At 44.4% G+C, this 20500-nt stretch overlaps 2 protein-coding genes across 8 annotated transcripts in view; both read left to right on the forward strand.

Annotated features, from left to right (window-relative positions):
• The window catches only part of GRK4 (G protein-coupled receptor kinase 4), a 94400-nt gene extending 85362 nt beyond the window's left edge, over positions 1-9038 (forward strand). The window contains exons 14-16 of the mRNA XM_074991708.1: positions 567-704; positions 2422-2553; positions 7380-9038. Coding sequence (XP_074847809.1) covers positions 567-704; positions 2422-2553; positions 7380-7433 — 324 coding nt within the window. The 3' untranslated portion in view covers positions 7434-9038. The remainder of the gene's footprint in view (positions 1-566; positions 705-2421; positions 2554-7379) is intronic.
• Positions 9039-12201: 3163 nt separating this feature from the next.
• Positions 12202-20500, forward strand: part of HTT (huntingtin) — a 168339-nt gene continuing 160040 nt past the window's right edge. For all 7 annotated transcript variants that reach the window (XR_012645326.1, XM_074992401.1, XM_074992396.1 and 4 more), the window contains exon 1: positions 12202-12747. Coding sequence is in view for 6 of the 7 variants with exons in the window: in XM_074992401.1 (XP_074848502.1) it covers positions 12647-12747 (101 nt within the window). In the remaining variant the exon portion in view is untranslated. The remainder of the gene's footprint in view (positions 12748-20500) is intronic.

Consider the following 20500-nt stretch of genomic DNA (forward strand, 5'->3'; position numbering starts at 1 on the left):
GCCCTAACAAAATGTTTTAAATGAGCAAAACAATGCAAATTTAATTAAGTGTGGTCTAACGATGATATTTGGTTATTTTTAATGGCACTTCCTTTTGTAGAGAGTTTTGAGATCCATAGACTAAAATGCATATGCTGTGAAGTTGGCACCAAATCACTTCTTCCCCTACTCGGAACAGAAGAACGTTGGCACTGAGAAACTTGTCTGGGAGTCATAGGGAGAAGGCAGAGCAGGAGTCAATTGCTACAGCCTCAGGAGGTGAAAGGGAGCAAGCTGCTACAGTACTTCCTTTCTCTGTCAAGGTCCCCTCTGAGTCCTATTGACCATGAATTTTGCTGCTCTTTGTTGTGTGCAACCCACTAGGTGATGCTGCCTCCCCCAACCCCTTTTACAGGACTCTCACTGCTGGTTAAGCAGTACTAGTCTAGAGGGCACAGTGGTATTCTTTCAGTGTTCAGGTAAATGAGTAGTGAAAAGACACCAGTGTGAACCTAAAATATTTTAAATTACGCAATTTTATCTGAAAATAATTATCTCAAAGAAGCAATCATTGTTTCATATTGCAGCCACGTGCAGTATATTGTAAGGATGTCTTGGATATAGAGCAATTCTCCACAGTAAAAGGAGTGAACCTGGATACTACAGATGATGACTTCTATACTAAATTTGTTACAGGTTGTGTCTCAATCCCTTGGCAAAATGAGGTACTGTAATTTGAACAAGTCCTGTGTACGTTAGTGTTAACAGTAATTATATTAAAACTAGAACCCTGTTTAACTTCCTTAACCAGGCTTTATGACGAAACTTTTTTTACTTCAGGCATTTATTGCAACATATTCCCAGTTGACAGCTCCATTGGTGATGTGACAAGAACCCTAGGGGCCATGCTTAACTTGCATAAAATCAAACAGATGGAAGCTGGATCATCCTATGTTTAGTGGATGTGGCCCAGGAAACAGTAGCATCTGCTACTGTGAGCGCACTTTTTTTGTTTTTACACTGTCTTTGAAAGATTTGTTATTTTACCTATTCAAAGCAGTGTGATCTCAGGGACTGTGTCTACCCATGCCCCTTCCTTTCAGAAGGGGCATACAAACAAGGCACTTTGGAACAGGTTAATGAAGTGCTGATATGCATATTCAGCACCTCATTAGTCTCATGGCAGCCAGTCACACTTTGAAAGTGCTGCTTTCAAAATGCAGACTGGCTGTTCAGATGCAGGGGCTTTCAAAATAAGCGCCATACTTTGAAATTCCCTCATTCCCAAAACAAAAGGGAGGGGCATGTGTAGACATGGCCAAGGAGTGTCATTCAAAGTATGAAAAAGTAAATGTATTAAAGGTTGGCCATTGTTATACGGGTCTCAGTAGGTCATACCCGAATAGACATGTTCATGAATCCCCGTTGTAAAACTCTGTGGACCTGCCTTGCTCTGGGTTTTCAGAACAAGTTACTACGTTAGTCAAACATTACTTGATTGTGCTTCCTAATTTAAGTATTCCAAACTGACTAGTGAAGAAATTAAGACCATATATTGAGTGAATTCCCCCTGGCATTGTGGTGGACATGCTGGATTGATGGTAATGAATGAGATCACATACCTAGCTTCACCTACTCCAAGTTAGGCTGCTCAGAAACAGAAGAGGAGAAAGAGAGATCAATGATTATCCAGTTCCAATTTAAAAGGTTGTGCTTGTTTCAGTTTAGGCAATGGAAATTCCACAGCTGAGTGAGAGTTTCATCATATCATAGAACTGGAAGGGACGTTGAGAGCTTATTGAGTCAAGTCCCCTGCCCTCACAGCAGGATCTATCCATCCTTGACTGATTTTTTTTAATCTAACCTGCTCCAGACCCTTGAAAGTATTGAATTCACAAGCCCCAGGTTTACAAGGCCAATGCTCTAACCACTGGTGGTTGAGGTGGGTGGGCGCGGGGAAGGGATGTGGGACCCATTTAGGAGTGCTTTTATGTATATTATGGCTGAAGCAACAATTGTAGAAAGCTAGTCTTGGTTTCTTTACATAAGGGCCAAGATTTCTGACTATACTGTGGCTGCTTTTTTTTTTTTTTTTTGTTTGTTCTCACAAAGCAGCCCTAAATCAAGGGGACCTGCCTGTGCAGTACATAAGGTGTGTCCAGGGAAGAAGCTGTGTCCTGCTGATCCCTGGCAGCTGTGTGAGAGCTTTCAGGGGCTGAGGGAAGCTAATTGTAAAATAAAATAACGTTTAGGTTCTGGATTGCACAATGGTGGATAAAACTATGTTGTGTCTTTCTCTGTCTGGCTCTGAATAGGGTTCAACAAAAAATCCAGTTACTATTGGTGGCAGGTTATGCTTATCTTGAATGAATTGGAATGATATCTGTGGGGGGCTTGATAATGTCTGAGTTACTCATCTGTGTTTCTTAACTTTTCATGTAGATGATCGAAACAGAATGCTTTCAAGAGCTCAATACATATGAAAATGATGTCACATTGTCACCAGATCTGGATATGAGCAAAGATGCTGCTAGACCAAAGAGAAGCTTCTTTCACAGACTCTTCACGAGAGGGGTAAGAGTTCTGCCTCTGGTTTGGTTTTTTTTCCTATACAATGTACATTTTTTTTTAAAACTTTTTTGTCTTTGCTTTTTAAATTGTTTATCACATGACGGGATCTCACTGTTTATAAAAATGGCTTATAATGGAAAATAATCAAATCAGAATAGAAGATTGGACTAAATATAGATTCCTGATATGACCACTGAATGAAAAATGACTTTGAGACAAAATGTTAGAAGAAATGTGTGTAGATTTTTGAGCTGATGAGTTATTTTTATTTGGAGGTGATATATATACATGGGTTCTCAATGAACAATTTGACTCCACTTTTAAGACCTAAGGTTTAATATATTAAAATATCATAACATTGAACAGTGTTTAGGAATTGCACTCCAAAATATTTATAATACAAGACACGTGAAACATAGGTTGTCTGAATGGTCTACTTTTATATAGATTGGAATGAAATAGGCTGTTTTCTACGCTTTTCCCTATGCAGACCTGCATATACAAGTTTGTTTGCTTTGCATATACAAATTCAGAGTGCATTCTAATTAAGACCCCTCAATAATGTTTGCTTACATAAAGATTTAATTATTTTAATTTGCTAGGAACAAACCATGAACCATCCACAATATAGGCATGCATTATAGTGGTACACTGAACATTTTTGTCATGAAGTGGGTGTTTGAATGTTGTGAACTTATATTTTGTTTACAGTACAAAAGACTCTTTAAACAAGGAAAATATATTTGATCGGTGCCTATAAGAAAGTTTCCAGTTTATAATATAGGAATGAAGTGTTACCAGCCATGTTACCATGACTACCAGATGGTCATACCTGTGCCCGGTCCCTCCCCCTGCCCCAGGTGCACAGGTGGATCTGGAGGCACCACACCAGTTCCAACTGTTGGGACTGGCTGGTTATGGGGTAGTGGGATGACCGGCAGTGGCTCCAAAACTTCCATATGTGGAAGGTCACCTTCCTGGAGCTACGTGCCTGGCTCACCACCACCCCCAGAGACACGACACCCAACTGTGGCCGCCAGCCACACGAAGAAGCGGGTTGCAATCGCCTTCTGGAAGCTCACCAGCCCTGATAGCTACCGTTCAGTGGGAAACCAGTTTGGTGTGGGGAAGTCCACCATTAAGGCCCTCCTCATGGAGGTAAGGAATTCTCAGGATGTAGTCCCTGCACAGGGATGAGGGGGGTGTCCTGCTAAAGGAGGACCCTTGGAAAGCAGGACTGGAAGGTGTGAGGGGTGGGGTTGGGGAGGAGCCCCATCCCCAGCCAACCATGCTGTCCCATTGTCACATAGTCCTGCTGCAGGGGGTGAGGGACGGCATCACTAGAGAGCTCGGAGGGTGGGAAGGGAGGGGAGGGGCATGGGGACCCTCCCAGGGACATCCTCTGTCAGTCATTGACATGTGTTTTGGTCCCCTCTCTCTGCAGGTCATGACAGCCTTCAACACAATCTTGTTTGCGAGGGTTGTCCATCTGGGAGACATGGATGCAGTTGTGGCCAGATTTCCTGCCGGGGGGTTCCCAAACTGCATTGGGGCCATTGACAGGACCCCACATCCTGATCCGTGCCCTGAACCATAGTGCGACCAAGTATATAAACCAAAAGAGATACTTCTCTATGGTGCTGCAGGCTGTGGTTGACCACCATAGACAGTTCACAGACATTTGTCGGGTGGTCAGGTGGGCACATGATGCCCAGGTGTTCTGCAACTCTGGCCTATGCCAGAGGAAGCAGGCAGGCACATTAGTCTCCTGCCATGAGCTGGCAATCTGGGACATGCACATGCTACTGTGCATTGTGGGAGATATGGGCTACCTCCTCATACTGTGGCTCATGAAGCCTTATGCCAGCCAGCTGGATCCAAACCAAGAACTCTTTCATGCCTACCTCAGCCAGGCCTAGGTGCAGGTGGTGTAGCCTTCGGCCACCTCAAGGCATGCTTAGGTGCCTGCTCACTCACCTGGATGTGGGGGAGCACAACGTCCCATAAGTTGTGGCCATGTGTTGTGCCCTGCACAACATAGTGGAAGAGAAGGGGGAGCCACTGGCCATGGGTATGAGCAGCTGGGTGCAGCTCCCATCTGCCAGACCCATCAGGACAGGGTGTGGATCCAAGTGGCCCTGAGGGAGAGCTTCTCCCAAGGGCCCCAATAACCCTTCACAGGGTCTCCCCGGTGGGGGCTCAGGGCCCCAACCCTGTCACAATCCCTCCCTCTGCACACCTCACTTCTCCCCAACCCTTGCCCAATAAAGAGGGATATGGGTGACGTGAACAAGTAATTTTATTGAACCAAATAAAAATGTGTGGAAAAGAAATGGTGCAATAACAAACTATGTACAATAAGGTGAAGTGCAAAACCATTGAACTATGTACAGTGTGGCGGGAGGGCTTGGGACGGGGGGCATCACAACTTGGATGGGGGATCTTGGGAGAGGGAGTGGGGGAGGCTCAGCCAATGGAGGGGGTGGATGGGCTGCGAACCCAAGGGGGAGTGGAACCCCAAGTGGTGTCAGCCTTGGGATCCCCTCCCTCCAAGTGTTTGGAGCCCTGGTTGGGGCCAGGACCAGGGGGAGATACGGAGGCAGTGCGGCTGCGGTAGGGTCTGGGTGGGCAGGAGGAGTGGGCGTGGCCCTCAGCCATTGCAGGAGTTCCAGGATGCCCTGCAGGATGGCTGGCGGAGGTGGGGGTGTCAGCTGCAGGGCCATCATGTCCTGCCAGATGCCAGTGGCAGCATCAAAGCGGGACATTAGCTGGTCCCTGGCCTGCAACTGCCACTCCCTGTAATCCTGCAGCTGCCACTCCAGGAGGTTGGTCATCCTCCAGAGGGAAGCACTGTGGTGCTGCTGGAGGTCCTCTTGGCTGTGGCGACAGCCCCTCTGGATGTGGGCTCACTCTGGCAGTGAGGTGAGGCTGGCTCATCCTGGCATTGAGGTGCAGGTCTAGCTGTAAGGAACACAAGGATGGGGGACAGTGAGTCATTCAAGCAACACAGCCCCTAATGCCCTGCCCCCCACCATGAGAAGCAACCAACCCCCCCAGGGGCCAGGAGACAGGAATGTCCTGGGAGCAGAGCCATGTGTGGCCTGCACAACAGGCCGTAATGCACAGGGATTCCACAGTACCTCTGGGACTGTGGTGACCACTGCAGCCCCTCTCCCCTTCCCCTGGGAATGGGCTAGTGGCCAAAGTGGGTGTCCGACCGCAAAGGGGTTCCCTCATGGGTAGTGTGAGCCGGGAGCAGCCTGACCCTCCCGCCATACCTGTGGCTGTCTGTGGGAATGGGTGCTGCCTTGTGCCTGTGGGCACGCCCATGTGCCAGGAGCCACACTCCTCAGTGCCCTTGCGGTCAGCCTGCTTTCAGTTGGGCAGATGCTGGCAGGGTCCACTCCCACCACCTCTGGGGCTCATCCAGCCTCTTGTGAGGCTGGCAGTGGGCTGGTGCCTGTGCTCAGGAGCTGTCTGCTGGGTCCAGGTAGTGCACATGCACCATTCCACATACTGGGCCTGCAGCACAAGACCCTGCCCGAGCTGGCAGGGTGACATTTGTTTGTGCTCACTTCCCATACCCTGGGCTGTGTGACATGAGGGGAATCCTCAGCCCAGGAGGTGACCTGGCTGGTGAGGACTGGCTGCAGGTTTATGACCAGGGTGCTGCTGCTGGCCTCCGAGGCTGTGTCTGCTTCCAGCTCTAGCGGGAGTTGGAACTCAGAGGCCTGCTCCTTCTCCTGCTGGTGCTCTGGCTATCGAAGGGGGTGCCCTCCAGTGCTGTGTCAGCGGTGCAGGTTGGAGGTGATGTGTCCCGCCCCCACGATGTCATGCAGCTCCTTATAATAGGGGCAGGTGGTGGGTCCTGCCCCGGAGCATCAGCCAGCATCCCGGGCCGCAACATAGCCCTGCCGGAGCTCCTTCACTTTCACCCGGACCTGCTCCATACTGCAGTGTGTGTGTGGCGGGGGGCATCGGCTGGGGCATTACGGTGCTTCGTCTTGGGTCTTGGAGTAGTTCCTCCTCGCCCCACATGTCCAGGCGGGCCTGCACCTTGTCCCTGGTCCAGGAGGGGGCCTGTCTCTGAGTGCCATGGAGTAGTTCTTGGAACCCCTTGGACTGCTCCCTTGAGGGCCTGGGGGGGGCCTCGGGGTGGCTATCTGTCTGCTGTATTCAAAAGCTCCAGAGAAAGGAGTGGCTATGAGAGTGTGGGGGACTGTAGATAGTACCTCTGCCGCTTCTACATTCTCTGCTTCCTGCCACAGGGTTTTCTGGGCTCCCTGAGGCTTTAAGGAGGGCTAGAGGCAGGCACCATAGAGTGCTAATTGCTGTGGATAGGATGTTTTTTGGGGGACCTGTGCAGTGCCATGGAGGCCTTTTCTGTTGACAGAACACCCCCGCCCCCCGCCCCCGAACGTGCAGACTGGCTTTCTGTCAAGTCAATAGAGGCGTTCTTCCTTGTCGGGAGTGAGATGTGGCTGTCAACTAAAGTGCAGCATTCTGTGGATTTACTGTAGACAGAACGCCTTGGGAATCTGGACATTCCCCAGGTTTGTCAGCAAAACCCTCTAGTGTAGACATAACCTCAGTGACTTCATAAGGGAAGAATTAAAATAAGATCAGATGAATGAAAAAAGTATGAGCTTTGATTTGTGACTGTCTGCTCCTGCCTTTTGATATGCACAGTACTACTTACTTAAATGAAAAATTATATGGATAGTTATGCAGAAAATCCCAAGCAAACAGAAAAAAAGGAGCAACTAGAAAACACCAGCTGTGCTACTTCTTTAACTAAATGCAGCCATTTTGTCTTGTCTCTTTCTCAGGTCTGTTTTAAATCTGGTTACATTGATGATGAAGAGGAATCCTCTAGACTCTAAATCAGAGAATTATAGCCCAAAAAAGAAAGAATGAATAAACTCTGGATGTTTTTATCTTTTATGTTTTATAAACTGTATTATAAATTTAAAAAGTTGTGTACGGACTTATAGATATTGTATATTTATACTTTGTTTAAAGTGTTAAGATGTATATTTTCACTAAATCTTTATTGCACAAAAGCTATGAGTGCCACGTAAGTGTAAGCATGTATGTTTGCTATATTATGTTTTTAACAGGGATGAATCTGGAAATACTTAAGTACTGAAAATTACACTATCTGTGATATGGATGTTATTTGGCTTTGGGTGGTTGTTGTTTGGTTGTTTTTGTTTTATTCTTGTTCCTGCCAACTCTTCTGAAAGGCACGATGTTTCTTATTCGTCAGAAAACAGTAGACTTCTTATACTGTCATAAGAAAATATACATCTTTAGCATGTATTTTCAAAGCTGTGAACAATGTGATAGGAACTCAAAATGTTTTATTATCCTCTCCTGTGACCAACAAAATGGAGTCTTAATTTCTCAGGTTATTTTTGTTTATATTTCTTCTTTATTATTTTTGAGATTAGTACTCCATCTGTGTTCACAATACCTATACAAAAGTCTCTGTTTAAAAAGTCAATAAATAAAATTGCTCCATCACATTAATATGAAATAATTATGGTATCTCAGGTAGTATAATGTAGTAGCTATTGGTAAATACTGTGTATTTTCCTCAGGTTAGTTTTAAGCTTTAGTTATGCAGCCTTATTCCCATATATAAAACGGAATTGCTTTAGCGTCAGTGGAGAACCTGACTAATTTGAGAAACCAGTCACAGACTTTTCAGAAAGTTGTTATACATACTGAAGGTGATTCTTAAAGGGTATAACTAATTAAATTATGCCAATCAGTTCCAATGTGGTCTTTGTTGTGACTGCATATGCTGAATCCAACTTTGCAAACTTCTAAATTTGTAGAGAAATTTCTCAGTGTGTCACTAATGGAATAAACTACTGTTTACAAGATTCTAGAAAAGTGTCAACAGAGACAGACTTTTTAGTCCTGTAACGTGAACTTAATAGTAAGTGAGCCACTGTATAATGAGCTGTATTTGTTTTGGTCTCCAGAAAAGCTAGAGTAACTTTCTTTTGTTATGCAGTTGACCAATTAGCACAACAGTACTTCTAATGCATTATTAGATGCAGTGTTACATTAAATCTGGTTCTGACTTGAATGACGGGAATGTTGGTTTCTTATGAATGTCTGTACAACACCCATATTTATTGTATTGTCCACATAAAGTAACTTTTGAGCAACCATAGGTAGTTATTTCTTCTTTGTATAATGGTGCCAATACACCAGAATTCTTGTTCTTAGTATAACTATTTTCATTCTAAATGCAAGCAACATAAGTTATAAAAGTGTCTTCCAGTCACTGTGTTCTTGTATCAGGAGATTTACATGCTACCAAGCATTTTTTATTCCTGAAATAAAAGCAAAACACTGCCACATAAATAGGTCATATGTTTGTGTTTTATTCTACGTAATGAATCTTCAGCGGGGAACCAGGGGGGATAAAATAATTTTAAACAAAATACATTTGTATTTTAATATTGGTTTTTCATTAGCAATTTTAAGAGATTAAATTGGGAAAACAGTGGTGTGTACTTTTTTAGTTTCCAAATTCTTAGTAGAATTTCAGATTTTATGTAGTGGTTTTTTTTTTTTTTTACTGAAAAAATTCACACTTAAAATGTTCATTTATATTCAAAAATGGGCCCAGAAACTTTTATATTGACTACTGATCTCGCACAGGTCATGTTTGGGGTATATAATTTCTGGTGTGCAAATTGTGTAAAAAAAATTTAATTTGCTCTCTGATGCTTGTTCATTCCAAAGTCAAAAACTGTTTTTAGAACTATTTTTGTGAGCTTGAAGGATTATTGTCCCTGCATTCAGAGGCTATGTCTACACTAGAGTGATCTATTGACAGAAGTTGCTGTTGGAAGATATCTTCTGACAAAACTTCTGTCAACAGATTGCGGCCAGAGTGCCATGTGGATTGAAAGTGATTGTCTCTCTTGACAAAACGGCCACCCAGAAGCAAAGCAGAGAGGGCTGCCTGGTGTCCTGAAAGCCCTGTCTGTCAACAGAGGACCCCCTGCAACATCCAGACCAGCTTTCTGTTGACAGAGGTGTTTTTCCTTGTGGGGGAGCGGGATAAGGCTGTCGACAAAAGTGCTGCATTCTGTCAATTTACTTTCAACAGAATGCTTTGGTAATCTAGATGCTCCCCAGGTTTTTTCAACAAAACTCTCTCGTGTAGACATAGCCAAAGAGAAGTCACAAGTCTCTCTTTCTCTCTATTCAGTTTCTGTAAATACAAAGCACAGTGTGGTCCTTTCTTCAAGCTACCTTAAAGCCTTACATGAGGCAGGGGAAAAAAGAGTTGAAATGATTGCATATGGCTGGTACGGACCCACAGGAGCACCTGTTTTCTGTTCTTTGGCAATATCTTAGCTAAGCTTATTTGAGACGAGAGTCATCTGAGATTTACCCAGTCCCTGCTTTCAGGCAGGAAATGAAGGAAAGGACTGGTGAAAAGTGGATCTGAAATAAATGAAAGGATTTTTAGGGTTGTTGGCAGAAGCGCTTCATTAGAATTTTATGTCACTGGCCTTTTTGTTTAAAGGGGAAGATGGGGCTTAGAGCACTGATAATACTGCTTCCCCTTACTTCCATATCTTGGTCTGTTTTTAAAACTTAGGTCACCCCAGTTGGGTCATGTAGGGTATAATTTACACTCTTCAGAGACGTCGTTACTACCATGAGCTCAATGCAAGGAATATTCTGTCAACCCTGCCTTCCCCTGGCACAGATTTACCATGGAGTTAGAAAAAACCCCTTCCAGCACTTCAGTAAGTGTCGACTCTGCAGTGCTGCACAAAATAGCTGCAGCTATGCAATATAGTACTTACAGGGTAGACATACCCCAGGAGGTCTATATATGTTATGCCAGGGTTGGGGAGAATGTGTGCCCTGGGCTGGATCTGGCCCATCTGACACACTGCTGGGTTTACAATAGTGCCAGGGGTCTTATGGAACTGGGCCCATGCTAAGAAGGGGCCTTGTTTTGCTCTGCTTGCCCTGTGCCTGAGCCCCTGCTGGCTTTTCCTCCCTTACTCCCTTTGATTTGCCCCACAAGGCATCTGGGGGCTCCTCTTCATCACCTGGCCTTATCTGCTGGTTTCTGCCTCTGGGCTGGACTCCCATACACCTCTGTCTCTGGGCCTCATTTCTTTCCGCCACCTGGGACTGGTGTAGGAGCCTTCGAGTGGGATAGTAGGGGTAGTATCTTGCCAGGGCCACTCCAGGAAAGTGAGTCCTGAGTCTGGCCTGGCTCCTGAGAGATCAGGGTCATTCCCCACTTTAGGACTAGTCCTGGTTGCATTGGTGCTTCAGTCTAGCAGACAGTCACTTCCCAAAGGGCAGCTGAGTGTGGCTGGGAGACAAAACATGAGAGAACACGTCTCTGGGGGGTCGGTGTGTGTGGTCTGCTGTGAGAAGGCAGGGATGATCTCAGTATGTTGGGGTACTAGGGAGGGGAGGTTCTGTGTGTGTGGTGCTAAACCATTGTGGTGGGTCTAGGGGCAGGGCTGTGTAAGTGCTGTACATTTGTGGGAGGATATACTTATCTAATAGAACTAGAAGGGACCTTCAGATGTCAGCAAGTCCACTCCCCGGCACTCACAACAGGACCTATAACCATCACAGTCAGATTTTTTTTTAAATCTATTTGCCCCACATCCTTAAATGGCCTCTTCAAGGATTGAACTCACAATCCTGGGTTTAGCAGGCCAGGGTGGGAGGTGGGCTCTGCCTGTAGATAATTGGAGGGATGTTCTAGTGTTAGATGGGGGCTGTGTGACACAGCATGGGCCCACCTTAACCCCGAGGAAAGTGGTATGGTGCCAGCACAGGGCCTTCCAGGTCATATTGCATCTGGCACCTACTGGTTTGTAAATATTACCTCCTACTGGCTGAGCATAGTGCAACCTACCATGCATCTGGGGGGACCCTAGCTCCAGGAAGTACCTGCCCCCCACTTGCTCCATTGCCACTGTGGTGGCCCACAACTATGTTTGGCACCAGGCCCACAAAAGGTTAATCTGGCCCAGGTCTGACCTGCCACAGCTCCTGGCAGCTAGGCGCTGGCTCTCAGTCTAGAGGGACCCTGCCAAGCTGCACCCCCCTCCAAGTGACTGAGACTGGCCAGCCTTTTGCACACTACTGTCAGGAGTCAGTGACAGGAGCCCCACAACCTTTAATTAAATTGCCACGCTACCGCCGGGGGGTGCAGGCTGAGAGGCTAGTCCCAGTGTTGCCCTGGCCTACTAGACAGGACCTCAAGTCCAGCCCCTGCCCTCGCAGTAGGGCCTAACACCCTCCCTGTCCCTGAACAGTGCAAAGAGATTGTGAAATACACTGGAGGTCCCACCAAGGGCCGAACTTACCACCTCTGGTTTAGAGGGCCAAGGCTCTAACCACTGAGCAATTCTGCTTCCCACGCGGGCTTTGTATGGAGCCAGCGTTTCTGGCCGTCAGCCGGAGGGAACGACGCCCGGCGGCCGCGGCACCCGGCCTCATGCTTAATGGGAACTTAGGGGCACTAGGATCTGACAGACACTTCCCCGGGAGGGGGCGGGGCAGAGCTAAGTGGGCGGGGTGAAGGGAGCGTGGCTTCCCCCACCAAGCTTATATTTGTTTGAAGGACGTCTCTGTCCCAAGGCTTCTTCTCTCTCTATTGGTGGAGGGCGGAGCTGGGAATCGTCGTTCTTCTTTTCTGATTGGTGGATGAAGCTGTTACTCTTGCGTTTTCCAACAGCCACGGGCGGTGGCGCCGCGCTCAGGTGTCTGCGTGAGGAAAATTGCTCTAGGCCAGGCAGGGAGGGGTAGCGCCGAGGGATGATGGGAGGCGTTCAAGATGGCGGCTTGGCGGTTTCGGATTAATTGCAGCCCCCAGCAGTGTCTCCTTCATTCATAGCAGTGACGGACGGCGGCAGGGGTAGAACGCGTTGGGGCGGGCAGCCCGTGCGCTGGGAGGGGAGAGGTGGCTCGTGACGCAGCGAGCGGCTCAGGCGCTCTGAGGAGAAGAGCGGGAGTCCAGTCCCCCGGCCCTGCGATTGACTGGCCCCTGTGGGGCCCTCCGCTCGGCGCGGGCTGAGGGCACATGGCCACCATGGAGAAACTGATGAAGGCCTTCGAGTCCCTCCGTTCCTTTCAGCAGCAGCAGGGACCGGCTGCCATCCCCGAGGAACCGCTCCAGAGAGCGTGAGTGGCGGGCTGCGGGGTGGCGAGGCTGGGTCGGGAGCAAACACTAAGCGGGTGAGGGGTGGAAGGGACGGAGGGACGGAGCTTCCTCCAGAAGGAGTGGACCGGCATGAGAGAGGATATCCGTGGGACCTTGCTAATGGGTGGGTGTGGGGGTGTGTGTATGGGCCCTTGCTGCTGTCTCTGGAGCTGATGGTTGCATAGCGGCGGCGGGATCCAAAGCAATTGGTTTCACTTAAAGAATCCCAGCAAAATCCTTTCACACCAGAAGGAAAAACATTATTAATCTGCGCCGTAGCAAGTGAGGATCACTTGCCGGTGGGTGGCGGCTTTCTCCCAGGCAGTTGCTATCTGTGATCCCTCCTGACAGCCAGAGCGCCTCTTGCACTCCCGATAAACTCCAGGAATGATGATAATCCACGTGTGCTCTAGCAAAGCAAGGCTAGCGTTCTGCTCTTAACTGGACCTTTCTCACTGGAAGAAAATTCTTTATTAAATTGTCCTGGTAATTGCGTGGGCATCTATCTAGAAAACATTAAAAGGGCAAACAAATCATTGTAGTAATTGTGCTATATATAATGTAACACTTGATCTCTGGGCCATCCCAGTTGCTAGTGCTTGGCCACATACAATATTTTCTTAGTTTCTAATACAGCTTTTTGTTACATTTAAAGGCAGATCTCTACCGAAGAGCTGTTTATGGAACCTAGAGTTATTGATGACAAGGGTCATTGTGCATAATCTTGTTTACTAAGGATTTATGGTGTTGAGACCTAGGAGGAGCTGGTAGGAAGGAATGAATAACTTCTAAAACAGCTAGCATTTTTTGTTTTTCCTTAAATATTATTACATGTATTTTAGAAAGGTACAGGAAGTATTTCAGGAGTTGTTATCCCACATAGACTTGTTTCTCTTGGATCAGATCATCTTTTTCTTGGTTGTGTTTTCAGCATTTGCGGCATGACAAAGGATTAGATTATGTCATCTAGGTCATAGAAGTCATGGCATTCTCTGACTTTCAGGGACATCTGTGACATTTTATGCTTTAACCCTGGGGGTGGGCACCCAGAGCAATCAGTTGTATGTGGCTGTGGGTGCTGGACCACACCCGCCCCCAGCAAAGCTCTGGTTCTCTTCTTTTTCCTCCTGGGGCTTAGGTCATCTTTCAGTCACTAATCCATTGTTTTTAAGTAAAACTCTCAGATAGGTCCTGGGCAATAAACAAATTCATGACAGCCCACAACCTGTGAGAGTTTTACTTAAAAATAACCATGATAAATTCAATCCATAAAGCTGTGGTGTTGGATGAATTCAAGGAGCTGTTCAGTGTTACAGTACTGTAGCAACCTGTCACTGATTGTCTCCTTTCGAAGGGCTTCATGGTGCAAGTGTAGTAGGCCCCAAATTAAAATAGAGAATTATGCTCTTCCTGATTTTCAGAGCATTAGGAAAAACAGACAGGCTGTGTGTCATGTGATTTCTGACTTGTATACAGTAATGTTGGGGTTGATTCGAGGTTATTAACGAGACAAAGTTGATGAAGTAATACTGTTTTACTGAACAAACTTTTGTTCTGATCATTAAAAGATGCCACATCTGTTTCGTATCTCTGATTTCTGACTCATCAAGCATCACTGAATTCCAAAAGGAAATCTGGAGTCCTGGCCTACACCCATATGTGGGACTAGGTCAACAATCATCTCTCATGTTTAGAGAAAATAGTAATGAATGTTCTCAACCTATTTTAGTTTTTCCAGGGAAGAGTTTGTGGAAAAAGCTTGCCTATACCCATGTCCTGGGGCATCTTGTTCATCACTGCTTTGCTCATGTGCCACTGATGATCCCGGTGTTTGTGTATCTGTAGTGCAGGTGCTTCTTCCTATCCAGGGCAGGAATTGACAATAAGCAGCCTGCAGGCTGGACATGGTTCTCCAGCTTTAGCCTCTGGCTGTCTACCTGACACTTTGTTTATCTGTGTGTCTGCAGGCACAGCTGCTCACAGCTCCCATCGGTCCTGGTTCACTGTTTGTGGCTAGTGGGAGCTGTGGGAAGTGGTGGCCCTGCCTATGCCTCTTCCCGTAGCTCCTGTTGGCCAGGAATGGCAAACCATAACCAATGAGAGCTGCCAGTGGCTGAACCCACAGATGTGCAGGTAAATAAGCCTCTTGTGGACGGCCAGGGACTAACCCTGGTGAATCATATCTAGCCTATGGGCTGCTTATTGTGCTCCTGATCTAGAGAATATATTGAAAGTTGCTTTTACCATTGAATAACACTGTTCAGAAAACTTTTTCTATGGAATCTACTAATAGCTTACAATGGTAGATTTTTCAGAAAAGACCTGGTGAAGTATTAGGTACGAATACCCACAAGTGGATTTTAAAATACGATGGCAAGGGTAATTCAATGTGGAAAATAAGAACACTGAAAATTAAGACTTCTGATCTAGACTTATTGGCTCTACTTTTAAAAATTGGTTGTTTGGTTGGATAGTTCCTGGAGTTGCCCAAAACAAGTGCAGTTGCAAAAGTAAAACACGCTAAGACCACATAAGGTGTAGTGGTAGCATTTTAAAAAAATAAGCGAAAAAAACCCTCTTATTCATTTAAAAGAACATCTTCATCTTAAATTTTTTACCTGCAATATTTTGACCTAAGAAAATGTGGGGGGGGATATGTATACTTGAGAATCAGCACAATAATCAATGCTGTAATAATCAAAACAAAAAGCAGTCAAGTAGCAGTTTAAAGACTAGCAAAGTACTACTTGACTGCTTTTTGTTCTGATAGTGTATGGACTAGCACGACTTCTTCTCTGTTGCTATAATAATGTTTTTATTAAAACATCACCTGAATGAGAGTCAGTTTTGTGTGGGGATTTAAAAATTCCCTAGCAGAGTCTACCACTCAGACATTGAAACATGCAGTAGAATATAACTCTGAGAAAAGAGAAAATAATTAACGTCTTTACACTGTGGAGGATTTTTAAGAAATCGTTAGATATATTTCAACAATACAGTTTTACTTGTATAAGATAAATAAGCTCCTGTTAAAGACTGGATTATGAAATACTGGAGAAACAAATGCCAGCACCTTTGGTAAAAGCTGAGTTATAGGTTACTGATCGTTTTCCATCCGTCTAGAGCGTGGGTCTGCAACATGCGGCTCTGGAGCCACATGGGCTCTTTCAGGACTACTTTGTGGGTCCCGACACTATGATTGCAAATACAAACAAAAAAATCCTCATGATTATTTTTGATAAACAGTGAACATCTAAAAGCGCAATAATGAACAACTCATATTTAAATAGCAAACAATAAGTGATCTTGCAAAGTTGGATAACTCCCCCTTTAATATGTGTTGTGCATTTTGAGATGTAGTGCTACATCTGTTTTGATCATGTTGCTAATAGTCTTGATTTTGAAAATGAAGCTTGTAGCATTCGTGCTGTGAAGGGCAATACACTTTAAGAAAGAAAACTGGAATTAAATGTGAAGTAAAACAGGCATAATTAAAGAGGGTTTGGGAGTGAAAGTCAGGAAGATAGTGGTACACACACACAGGTAAAGTATGAGGAGATAAAACATGAAAAGTTTGTGAATGTTCTGCAGTAAATATGAATCCCATTACAAATTGTGTATGTGCTGTTCATAAAAAAGGGGCTATAAAAAGCATGGTTTGACATTATTTATTAAGGACTGTCTCGTATTCACATGCATTGTGACTCTTGAGTTGAGTTTTTACCAAAATTGAAAAAAGTGTCATCTTGCTATTTTTATTGCCAAACCCTGCTCTAGAGAATTGATTTTTCTAAGGTGATGCAAGTATAGAGCCATATAATATAATTTGGTCCAGAAGGCCAGTGTTTGGAAAAATGAGTCCACTAAAATATAGAATCAGAGGGGTAGCTGTGTTAGTCTGGATCTGTAGAGCAACGAAGGGTCCTGTGGCACCTTATAGACTAACAGAAAAGTTTAGAGCATGAGCTTTCGTGAGTTAACTCACTTCTTCAGATGCTGGTCCTGGAAATCTGCAAGGCCAGGTATAAATAGGCCAGAGCAAGGCTGGGGATAACGAGGTTAGCTCAGGCAGGCAGGCTGAGTTGCATTGTCATCAGTAGATCTGGAGGTGTGAACTCCAAGAGAGGGGAAGCTGCTTTTGTATTTAGCCAGCCATTCACAGTCTTTGTTTAATCCTGAGCTGAGGGTATTGAATTTGCAGATGAATTGTAGCTGAGAAATTGCTGATTTCATCTGCAAATTCATCTGCAATTCATCATACAATTCATCTGCAAATTCAATACCCTCAGCTCAGGATTAAACAAAGACTGTGAATGGCTGGCTAAATACAAAAGCAGCTTCCCCTCTCTTGGAGTTCACACCTCCAGATCTACTGATGACAATGCAACTCAGCCTGCCTGCCTGAGCTAACCTCGTTATCCCCAGCCTTGCTCTGGCCTATTTATACCTGGCCTTGCAGATTTCCAGGACCAGCATCTGAAGAAGTGAGTTAACTCACGAAAGCTCATGCTCTAAACTTTTCTGTTAGTCTATAAGGTGCCACAGGACCCTTCGTTGCTCTAAAATATAGAAGTTTGTGTAAAAGGAGTAGTTATCTGCTTTTTTTTCTTTGCATTCATCTAGGCCATGGGTGTCCAACCTTTTGGCTTGCCTGGGCCGCATTGAGTGAAGAGGAATTGTCTTGGGCCGCATATAAAATATGTAATATAGTTAATGTATATAAATCACATAATGTTAAAAGTTTACGATCTTGTGGGGCCGCATTACTAGCTGTCCAGGGCCGCATGCGGCCTGTGGGTTGGACACGCCTGATCTAGGCTAATTAGATTATCCATATGGTGGCTCGTGAAATATTTGCATTCCTAGTACACTTTCTTCTTTTAGAATCCAGTCTGAGTCATTCTTTTCAGAATAGAATGAATTTTTGTTCCATCTTTAGCTCAGTTCATTGATTGCAGATTTTTAGAGTGGATTGTCTTCCTTAGAGTTTGGATTAGCCTGGTCAATTGAATTTGAAGACATGCTGAGTCTTGGTTGGGGTTGCAATGTCTTTGGCTTAATGATGAGAGCCCTGTAAATCTGGGGATATCTGTGCGTGTCTGTCTCTCTTTTGTGGATGCAGATACAAACTTGCATCTGTGCAGGGCTTTATTAATAAAAGTAGAAATGTAACCATATTCAGCAGCTTAGTTGGCATACTTTTTTATCTAATGAATCTACAGTCATTTTCAAATGTAACCTGATTTAGTAAATGGCATTTTTGCCTCTGTCAGTACTGAACCATTATCTCCTATGGTACTAAAAGGTACTGTGCTGATGCTGGACATACTTGATTAAAATTCTCAGAATCACATAAATGACTTACAGTCTAAGTCCAATTAAAGTCAACATGCTCTTAAATCAAACTGTTAGACCACTTTAGGTAGTTTTGAAAATTTTAATTTGCTATCTTGAAAGTAGTGTGAAATGGAGATTCTGACAGGTTTGTATCTTTCCAAGTGCTACTGGTATTATTCAAAGCCCTTTTGGTCAGATTTCACTTGGTTGCTCATTCTTCCAACTGTATAATTTGGCCATGAGATTTTTCATTATTTCTGTGATAAAATATCAAGCAGTGTTGATGTTTGCTCTGAAACTTCTGCTCTTTTATTTTGTGTACGTCTGTGTTGGAGGTAGGCTTAAAATTGCTTATGTGAAAGATATTTTAGCATTCTTAAATATGAAAGTTGTTTTCAAAATATTTTTATTAATTCTCTTTATTCAGTCCTCCAAAAAAACCAACCAACCAAACCTTGTGTTGAGATGACTTGTGTTGAGACTTCTTTCCCAAAGGGAAGTTTTTGAGAGAGTGAAATCCATTGTTTTTACATTTTTCCATTAATGCAGGAAATTGGATGTTGCAGTTGTTAAAAATTGGGCTAGACATATGCTGTCAGTTTTAAAATCTTACAACAGTATACAGTTTTTAGGTAATATCTCCTTTACCATTTTTGTCATTGTCTGTTTACAACTTCTTTCCTTAAATGTGTTCTCAGCTGTGTGAAAGATGAGAAATTACATGAGGATAATTGACTATGCAGAGTGTTAAAGGTGTACGGTAAACAAAGCAAAATATTTTTTCTAATCCAGTCATAACAATCTTAGATGTTGCTTTTAAGTCAGTAGGTTAAATGCTTTCAGATTTTTTTAAATTGGTAATTAATTTGTCATACTTTATGCCACCCTGTAACCCATCCCCTGCTCCATCATTGGTTTCGGGCAGGAAACTGGGGAGCCAGGGCAGGTAGAGAGCCCACTTTTATCCCACTGTGCCACTGACGGGATTTTTGATGGCCCAGTCAACAATGTTGACTGGAGCTGCCAGGATCCCTTTTCAACCAGCCATTCCTATCAAAAAACAGATGCTGGGTCATCCTTCGTATAGCACCTGATGGGGCTAGTTAACTCTTTCAGACCTTTTAACCACCAGTAAGTACCACTAACTGCACCTGCTAAAGCTTACATTTTGTGCAATAATATACACCATTTTAGGAACCGTAAGAGTATTTAGAACAACCTGAATATTCAAAAAAAAAAAAGGGGGGGGGAACAGTTCTCTCTCTCTCCCTCCCTCCCTCTCTCTTTTTTCCTAGAAAGTGGTCATGTTAGTAGCAACTCTGTTTACCAGCCAACGAAGCAGACCAGTAATTTTTGAAAAAATCTCTCTAGCTCTTAGACTATATCTACACAGCATAGTTATTTCCGAATAAACTATTCCTAAATAGCCCCTGTTCCCTGTCTACACAGCCCCTATTCTGAAATATCTGTTTTGGAATAGGTGGTATTCCTTGTGGAATGAGGTTTACCAAATTTGAAATAAGCTATCTGCTATTTTGGATGGGGTATGCATACCTGTGCCTTTTTTTTACATTGGTGGTCATATTAATCCCCAGTACTTGAGTACAAATACTGATCAGTATCTTCCTTTTCAATTAGGAGTTTGTGGAAATGATGGAACAACTCAGTTTCTAGCTTGACCTTAGTCACTTCTAAAGCTGAATTTTCTCCATGAAAGCTGATTACATTGTAGTAGGCAATGATGTTTGTGTTTCTTGTTTGGAGCTTGAAATTGAGGTTGGTGGTAGCCTTAAAAACATCCACAAGATATGCCAGTGAAAGCTGAAACTTTTAGTCTGTGAGAACACCAGGCCATTCTTCTTTTTTTGTGACCTTGGAGAAAAATTTCCACTTCATGCTTGATTTTGTGGAGTCAGCTCAGCATATTTCCTTTCGAGAGCCAGCAGTCTTCCATGTGAAATGAGAGATTTATGATCAGCTTCCAAATCTTCAGAGAGAGCTGCAAAAAGCTTTTTATATTTAAAGCACTCCTCTTCACAAAATTGACAACTTTGCCAAATTTAGTAATTTACACAGGTCATTTGGAAGGGTCTTAGCAGTTGAGGCTTGTCTGTGTATGACGCAGTGAATTCCACTTATGGCTGGATTCTTTTCTTGGACCGGTGTCATGAATCCGCTGTGAGAGCCAAGCACCATGGGGTATTGTCAGTGGAAACATCAACTAGCTCTTCCTATGAAAGACCACTTTACTGAAAAAAGTTAGAAACTGTTGCCAAAACATTGGAACCCTTTGACATGGTCTTCAATGCTTTGAGAAGAGTATTTCTTCTCACAGCTTCATCATCCACAAATCAAGAACATACAAGCGATTGACAGCATTAAGCTTCATCAGTGGTG

This window comes from Carettochelys insculpta, chromosome 4 (assembly GCF_033958435.1).
Source record: "Carettochelys insculpta isolate YL-2023 chromosome 4, ASM3395843v1, whole genome shotgun sequence".
NCBI classification, from domain to species: Eukaryota; Metazoa; Chordata; order Testudines; family Carettochelyidae; genus Carettochelys; species Carettochelys insculpta.